General features: G+C 39.5%; 1 protein-coding gene across 2 annotated transcripts in view; it reads left to right on the top strand.

Annotated features, from left to right (window-relative positions):
- The window catches only part of GFRA1 (GDNF family receptor alpha 1), a 138,221-nt gene extending 130,192 nt beyond the window's left edge, over positions 1–8,029 (top strand). For both annotated transcript variants that reach the window (XM_063405244.1, XM_063405242.1), the window contains exon 9: positions 580–8,029. In XM_063405244.1, coding sequence (XP_063261314.1) covers positions 580–741 — 162 coding nt within the window. In that variant the 3' untranslated portion in view covers positions 742–8,029. The remainder of the gene's footprint in view (positions 1–579) is intronic.
- The last annotated feature ends 1,290 nt before the right edge of the window (positions 8,030–9,319 follow it).

Consider the following 9,319-nt stretch of genomic DNA (forward strand, 5'->3'; position numbering starts at 1 on the left):
TGCATTAAAGAATGATCTCACTTAGAAGTCAGAGCTGGGCTCAAAGTGTCCTCTGCTGATTTTATATTTCATGGTACGTGTTTAGACAGATCCCATAGTAAACAGCATTGCACCTAGCAAGGATACTTATTTAAATTTTATTTATTAAATAAATGGATTAAATTTTATTTATTGTTGTCCAGAAATAACTTGTCAAACAAAGTTTTTCTGTTGGCTGTCCTGTAGGTGCAGTTTCTCTGGGGGTCCTAGTCCTGTGATTATAAAATAAACTGGCATGATAAATGCAAATCCCTAAAAAAAACCCCATAATTTACACAGGAAAGCATTGCTAAAGCAAGAATTTTTTATTACTCCTCTCTTTATTGAAGCGTGCAGTCCTGGTGTTAACAAATTTGAAAATATTGTAGTTGTGACATCTGTTTTCATGTCCTTTTATTCGTTCTGTTTATGAGGTTGATGTGTAGGTATCCATGGAGGGCGGGGCGTGGCCAAACAAAAGATGGATTTTGTGATGTGCACTTTGATGCTTTGCCATGAGAACGTTGTGGTGGTGACCAGGGAAGGTTTTGTGTCTTGCAGAACGCTCTGGGGAAGGACAGCACAGCGGGAGTCTCCACCAGTCACATATCTGCAGAGAATTCCCTGGCTCTTCCCACCAGCCTCTACCTGAGCACACAGCTCACCCTGATGGCACTTGCACTCTCACTCTCTTTGTCCCTAAGCTCATCAGTCGTCTTGTAGCCGCATTGCAAAAGGACGTGTTCAAAAAGCAAACAAAAAAAAAAATCAAAAAAAAATACAAAAAATAATCTGTTTGCTGTCCTCTGTTGTTTATCTGGAATTCCAGGTCTGGGAGCTAAGCTGAGGCACTCCTGCTAGAACAGTCTCAGTCAGCTGGAATTTTATTTTATTTTTTTTTTTCTCTCTCTCTAAAAAAAAAAAAGCTTCTTGTGATATTTAGAGGCTTTGTGAAATACTTGGTGCAGTGCTACATTCCAAACCCAAAAGGCTTTTGGGCATGCAGTGTTTTAAAGAGACAGTGTGTAAATTTGCCTGTAAAGCGACCTGGTTGGATTATTTTAATAATTATTATTTTAATTCTGGCTTTTACCTGAGAAAGAAGATGACGGTTTTCTTAAAATCTTGTTTATCTCATTGAATGGTTTTGGTTTTCAAATTGGTTGAACTTCAGACTATCAAGGATGCCAGGCTTTTGTCTAATGGTGAATGTTCTCCCAGAGAGTGGACTTTATGAAACTCCTTCATTTGATGAATCGCTACTGATGTTAAACTCTTTCAGTGTGTTAGCATTTTCCTCTTTAAATGTTTACGTACTGTAAGTGATTCTGCGTTCCCTGCTGAGAAGCCATTATAATTCACATACAGGTATCATGTATGTCTTTCAGTTAAATTCTCATAAAAATAGAGTGTGGCGTAGAACCTTCTAACAGTACATTTATCTTTTAATTATGATCATCTAGCCTTAACAAGAGTGAAGATTCTTTACGTTAGCAAGATGCAGCCATTGTGAAAGCTTGATAAAGATACATTTCTTTAAATATGAGGAACAAATTTTGCTACAGGGTTTCAGCTGTACAGTCTATGGTCTTCTATGCTTCCATTGTGATAATATAGTCCAGTTATTATACTCTTTGTTTAATAAAAAAATGACATACAATTTATTTGCCCTGCTAAAACATCAGCATCTGTTTATACATACCTGATAATATCAGATCAAAAAGCTACAGGAACTTCACGCCTTACTTCTCCTATCAGAACCTTGTAGAGGGACAAGAGGTAATAGGATATCATTTAATCTGTGTTTTATTTCTTGGAATGGCTAAAATCAACACGAAAGAAGGGTTGATCACTTGCAAGGCAGCATCGTGCACACGTACCCATGTGAAAGACATTTCTCACCCTGGTAGCTCCTACCACAGACCTTGGCATTGCTGACATGATGAACTGTTTGCAGGACCAGCTCCATAAATTAATTTAATGGTTTGGGTGGCAATGTTACCAGTGTACATGATTTAATCGCTTGGTCCTCACTCAGTGACACTGGCAGCCTGTGCTGGCTCATGATGATTTCCTGCAGCATTTAGAATAGAAGGAATTTTTTTAAGCTTTAAATGTCATCAGATAGGCAGCATTTCTCCTAAGGGCTGTCTTTATACCTTACTGTGATGGCTTGTTGACTGTTACAAGCAGTTATGTCTAAGTGATCAGCAGTAATCAGTTTTTGTTCCTATTGGAAGTAGAAGATAACTTCTGCAAGCAAGTTCATCATGTTGGATTTACTGAGACTTACACAATTGTGCCCTGTCCTGCTCTGAAATGTCCAGATCAGTTATTTGCAATACAACTATAAAGTACAAATTACTATTTTATAAACTGCACTGAGGTTTGAGTGTGCAAAACACACATCTTGCTAAGAGACTATTAAACCTATTGACAAGTTCATCCTTTGAGATTTTTCTTGGCTAATAATAAACACTTTCATAAATTTTGGAATTCATTTATGTACTCTTGATTATGGTCACATAATATAGGTTTCAAAGCTGTTTGTATGTGATAGAATTCTACAGTACTCTGTGCCACTGAACATAACAAATTAGATAATATTACTTTTTAATTCTGTGTTGATAAGAAACTGCAAATTACTTTCAGAGGCAGCAGGGCTGCTTTCAGAGAAGAGTTATGTAGACCATCATCACCAGCAAAGCCCGTGTGGTTCCTGTTGCTCTTCTTGTAGAAGATAATCAAATTATTGAAAACTAGTGGCAGCAGAAAAGAGATTATGAGATTCATGATTTTAAAAATGAATCAAATTCTTTTATGTCAAAAACAGTTGATAGTACAACCTATTGAAATGCTAATGAACATAGCGTTGTAATTCAGAAGTCTGACATTATCCAATTAAAATATTTTCAAAACAAATTCCTAAACATTATGATTATTAAATCCATCTTTGATCCACAAATCTTTCTTTAAAATATCGTCTGTATTCAGCACATTAAACATTTTAGCCAGTATCAAGAATTTTAATCTCCCAGTATAGTGTATACTTTTTGAAGATTTTTTAATGTTTGCTTTGGTTACAGTATCTCTCTTACACTTAGTACCAATTATTACAGCTTTGACACTGATCCAGAATAAAAACTATTTACTTATACTGTAAATAACAACCTAATCAGCTTCTCATTACAAAAGAAACTGCTGGTTATCTGTGTCAATGAGAGTTACTTTTGGAAATAAAATTAATATGTAGTGGAGGAAAAAATGGTGGCTTTTACAGGCAGACAAAAAATCTGAGCAGAGTACTTTTTGTCCTGTAAATTGAAAGTGTACTGAAGTCCAAATTTAAAAATTGAATTGCTTATTAAACAGGCAGAAAGGAAAAAATACCCTTAGGATTCTGGCACTTTACAGTGTGCAAATAATGGAGGATTTTTCAAAGTTGGATGAGGTGTGGATGATGTCAGCATGGTGACCTTGTCGATGCAGTCACCTGCTACAGTACTGAATTACGCAAATTGTTTAATCTTTTTTTCCCCTTTCAATCAGTAAAATATCAAGTGTTGAGGGCATAATAAACAAGCTTAGGCTGGGCTTTATATAGTCCTTTAAAAGATTAATTTTACCCATGTAACAATAATACAGGGACTGTCCAAATAAAGATGTACATGGAGATGATCTACTGTTCCAGTTGTAAATCTCACCAGTTCAGCTGGGTGTAAATTAAATCATGGGCTACCGTAAACATATCCAAATCATCTTGTACTGGAGCAGACACTGTCATTAGTATAATTCATAGCATGTTTATGCTTGTTTTTAGAAGGAGAGCACACAAAGGTAAAATTGAGGCTGAAATACGTGGCTGAGGTTTTGCAGCAGTCAGCGTAACTCTTGATTCCACAAACTGCTCCAGTGAAAGAGGCACTGAGGGTGAACCTTTCAGACACCTGCAAAAGTAACAGCACCTGAGGGTTCCCCTTGTCCCAGAGTGGGTGGTGACACCACCAGCAGGCAGCAGCCCCAGGGAGTGGGGCTTGGTCAGTGGTGAGGGGGCAGCCCTGGGTAGGAGCTGTCCGTCTGTCCATCTGTCCCCACCAGGGCACTGGGCCACTTCCCACTGTGTCAGCAGCAAGAATTAGGAGCAACTGGAATTCTTCATCATTTCAAAGCATGCATAGATGACACTTGTCTGAAGACCTATGCCCAGGTGGTTGTTGGGGTTTTTTTTTGGTTTGGTTTGGTTTTTTTTGTTGTTGTTGTTTTGGGTTATTTGTGTGTTTGTTTGGGTTTTTTTTTCTTCAATGAAATTACATCCCTCTAAGACCCAGCCTTTTCTCTATGAGTGCTCACAATCTGTTGCAGTTCAAATCAGTACACTGAAAACATGAAAGCATCTACTTCTGCTAAGCTTGTACAAGTAGGCTGGAGATCAAGAAAACAAAGCAGGAATCACCTTGAAATCTCAATTCAATTAAAATTTGCAATTGTTGGCTAATCACTGTGATATTTCCATGGAGTAAAGATGGTGAGAAACCAGTGAAGTAGAAGAGCAAAACTCAGAACAGCTCCCTGAAGGGACATAAATCTTATGTATGTCAAGTGACAGGAGTATCTCATATTTAGCTTCTAATAAAAGAGCAGGATTCTGCTGCAACAGCAGCTCCTTCAGAGCAGACAGGAGCAGACGGAAGCACAAGCAGTTACTCATACAATTGTAACTTTCTTTCATAAAATGCAATTCTTTGTCTTCAATACCAAGGTGGATCTACCTCACTGAAAAATGTATGTTCACTGACATTCTTTCTTTCTGCATTAAACTGTTCTGCATTCTGCATGTTCTGCATTAAAACCTAAAGGGTTTTCAGGGTGATTTTATGCCCATAAGGTTATTCAGATTGTACCTGATGTCTCTGACATCAAATAGAAATATATTTAGTTCTGATGAACTTGGCAGAGAAATTAATCTAGTGACTTGTTAAATATTTCTCATCTTTAAATATTTGCTTTTTCTTAGCAGCCAGTTCCTCCTGTGACATTTCAATTATTGGCTATTTCAGCTTCTCTTTAACTTTGGAAGGTCGTTTTGTCAGTTCCACAGTATTCAACTTTATACATTTGCTTCAGTGCTGGTTTTCTGGTTTTCTTTTTTAATTACAGCCTTCACTTTTGAGGAAAAAAAGGTGTGATCAGGAACATGTCTCCACTGAACTAAGAACACCTTTAATGGGGAGGAAATTGAAAGTTCCCATTTTATCTCTTTAGCACTGGTTTGACTTGAATAATCTAAAACATTATGTTGTTATTCCCCAGATGGAATTTAAAATTTAGTTCAGTACTGAATAGGATTGAAAACTTTCAAACTCTTCACAAGCTTTAGAAATATTTAAATAGTTTTCATGTATATTTTCCAGTTGGAATTTCAGTCAAATAGATAAAGTCTTGCTAAGTAGTAAATTCTTACAGGAGTAAGAATTCTCTTTGGGAAATTTTGATGGCTCTGTTCTTAAGGTAAAAGCAGGGAGGATGATGAATTCCCATTTTTAACTCATCGTTATCTCAGCTTTTATACACCCTTGCTTCAAGTTCTCCTGAGTTGTTTTGCCCCTAGGCAATGTTTATATTTAATAGATGTGTATTAGATGTGGACACCTCAATAGTCAGAAGCCAACTCCTGCAACTCCTTCAAGACCTTCCATCTCTTTTTTTATCATACATAAAAGCACGAGCAACAAATTCAGGATGTGGCCTGAAAATTACCTGGATTTTAAAGGAGCACAGAGTCAACAAATTTCTCAGTAGCATTTCTTACCAATGTAGACTGTAATATTCTAAATTGGGACTAAACTACACTGTCTGGGCTATTCACAGGAGTTCTCTGAGCACATTTAACCAGAGTTAAAGCAGTTCCTGTTGTTTTACCTTACTCAGGTGCCAATTGCTGTTGCCATGCATAGAATTAGAGCTGATTGCTTGGATTAAGACACCCAAACCTTAGCCCCTTTTCACCTGCTTGTAGTGATTCCAACATCATCATTCTTCTGCGCTGGTTCTTTATTCTGTCAAAAGGAGAATTTCGTAGAATACAGAAGAAAATGAGTCATAGATTCGAGGGCCATTTTCCTCAAAATCCTTCAAAAATACCAAAATATTTGACTTCTTACAAACCTCTGTCCACCAAATCCTTTGTGTCTGCTCCATCACTCAGGCCTGTCCAGCTGGGGTGAAGTTTATCCCACACTAACAAACCTGTCAGAGCTCCATTCTGACAAATAAGTCATGGCAGTCTCGCTGGCTGCTGCTCCTCAGCTGACTAAGGAGTTGATTTTGGCCACTGCACTTGTCCTTGGGTCAAAGCTTAAATGCTACAAAAGCTAAACCCCACAGATTTAGTGAACCACAGGGAGATGTAAACTCCTTCAAGCACAGAAGCCAGCAAATCTGCTGAAACTCTGGAGTAATCTTCAAAAAATAAGATTTAAACAATATTGTCCTCTCATGGTAATGTTTATGGAATAGGATATATATGACAGAAGGAAGCTGGAGAAACAGGAGAAACCCTGAAGATGCAAAAATTACGGTTTAGGGAACCACCATTCATTTTAGCAGGAGATACTGCAGAGAGCACACTGCTGAGAGAGAAAGGTGTGTCCCACTGAGGATAAAACAGAGAAATCATGGGTTTTTTCTTTGACTTTGTGGATTAGCCCATGGAAACTGTTCCCTTTCTGAGAAGTGAAGCGATTCTTTTGGGAGTGTGCTAACCTGAGTGCTGGGAGCACAGGATCTCCCTCTCACATCCCCAGACCACGTTATTAGCACTGACATCCTCTGCCTGCTTTGGGGTGAGACAAAGGCTTTAACCTTTAAGTGGAAGTTAAGACAGAGGGAATGTTTGTGAGGGTTATTAGAGGTGGAACAAAGCCTCGCAGGGGATTGTACCTGGCAGTCACCTGTGCACAACCCAGACTGAGCTGAGTCACACAGTGCTTAAAAAGAAAACCAAGTGGAGGCAAAAATTGAAAGAAAAATATGGTCTTGATTTTTATATTGCTGCTTTTCTGTGAAGTGATGCATAAAATCAACCTCTTACCTCTTCCCAGTACCCTGCATTGTTTCTGGATAAGAACAAAAAATAAATCTCGAATGCAATCAGTGGGAGAAACTGCTTCAAAGCACTCCAACATGTGGGAAACTTAACTGGTGGCAATTATTAATGTCCATGCTCTCCCCTCCCCCAGAATTATTGCTACTGAGTTTGCTCTGACAGGGTTTTTGTGACGTTTTGTGCAGCATTACCTGGTACTGAAATGATTAGCTGTGATTAGTACTGCTCAGGCTGGGAAGGTGCATGTGTCTTTCACCTGAGGGTATGTTGAATTTTGCACTTTTCGTGTAAACTACAAGCTGACAAGAGCTGCAGCAAAAAGGAAACAGCAGGAGAAGGCTCACATAAAAGTAATTTTTCTTACATCATGATGATAAAGCAATTAATCAATGGTTAGCAGAAGTGGTGAAGGTAAGGGTAACAGCATTTGGACCCAGGAAGACTGGCATTCACTGTGATCTGAGGATATCCAATGTTAGTATTTTCCTGCACTTCTTCTCACCTTTTTTTCCCCTTAGTCTTTTTCCATAACTGTCTAGAACATGCTTCCATTTTCTGGAGGGAACTCTTACACAAACAGTGACCTTCTTGTGTAAATTCTGTGTTGTCTTACGGATTTCTGTACATCCCGCCGCAGGTTATGACGTGTCAGGTCTTCAGTCATAATGGCTGGTAATTTGTTGTAAAAAAAAACCCCAAAACCACTGTTCACTTGTTCCTGTTGACTTACTTGCTCTGAGGACATTGCTCTTTGGACTGTCCACACTTTGGAAGTCAATCCACGATGTTCAGCGTTTTCTGTTAGCATAATCCTCCTGCATTAGTATTGTACATATCCAGAAAACAATCCCTCTCAATAAACATTACTCTCTTTTTTTATTAAAGAGCATGTTTTTGTGAGAACAATTTCCTGGTTGTTTTTCTTCTGTTTCAATTCATTATTAAAAAAAAAAAAAAAGGAAGCTTGGCTGGCAAAAACAAAACAAAAAAAAGGACAACAAGGCTTATCTCATTTTTCCCTGTTGTTTTGCAGTCTACCATGATCTAAGAAAATAAGAAATAAAGCTTTTTTTCCCTTTAAATATCTGTTCATTTGCTTGCTCCCTAGTCTTTTTTTAGTGAATGTGGCCTGCAAAATGACAATGAGCAGGCGGTATCAGCTGGAGAGGATGGGAAGAGGGGCACGGGAGTGGCCAGCTGGCCCCATTCATGCTTGTTCACTCTCTGGCACGCACAGAGGCTCCACACCCATCCCACCCCTTCCTCCTGCCAGGCCAGACAGAGAGGGCTCGCTCCTGTGTTCACACAGTGCAGCAGACGAGCTGCACAGGCTTGGGAGACAAAAGCGCTGGCAGGAGGATATTTTAGGAGATGCAGAATTTTAGGAAATGCTGGGAGAGGAAAGGGAAGGTGGATAAACAGGCTTTCAGGATGCCTTCCCTCATGTTGGTGACTAAAAACCAGGAAAATTATCAGCATTTACTCATATTCAAGCTGAGGTTTAACAAATGAATATGTTATGAACAAAGAGCAATCACACTCACCCGTGAAAAAGCTGCTGCTCAGGAATGGGCCAGAGCCTCCCACGGTTTTAAGGCCAGACAGTTTCAATTCCTGTTGCTCAGAGAGACAAGCAAGGTTTGGGGGCAGGGTGTGAGAAGGAGAGATGGGAGGGGTAGGGATGCACAAAATCCAAGGTTAAAGGTCTGCTCTGCTAGGGCTGAAAACACTTTTCCAGCTAAATCCTCCTCGTGCTTTGGCAGCTTCAGGAAGGTCTTGCAGGGTGGTGCAAGTAGGAGATGTTTAGCTGTGCTGGCATCGTTTGCTGCCCAGATGATCTGTGTTTCAGGAGGGGAGGGGAAGGCAGCACATTCTGTTTGGCAGTATCCAGCTCTCATCTGGGTTCCTGGGCCAGCTATGGAGGCTGCTTGGACTGAGGTGTCATTCTGCTGCTGTTAAGTGCTGTGCATGAAGAGCTCCAGGTCCTTCAGCTCCTGCAGTGCTATCTTCCAAACATTTAACCATTTCAAAGACATGTTTAGAGAATGTGGTGCACAAAGGCTATCAAAATGTTTGCCATATGAGTTAGCACTGGACTTTTCTTCTACCTTTCCCTCGTTCTCTGTGCTGCCCCAGCTCCAGTGCTGTGAAAGAGGAGGATGAGGATGGAGGAAGAGCAGTGAAGCCTCCACTCAG

The sequence above is a fragment of the Prinia subflava genome, chromosome 9, assembly GCF_021018805.1.
Source record: "Prinia subflava isolate CZ2003 ecotype Zambia chromosome 9, Cam_Psub_1.2, whole genome shotgun sequence".
NCBI lineage: Eukaryota > Metazoa > Chordata > Aves > Passeriformes > Cisticolidae > Prinia > Prinia subflava.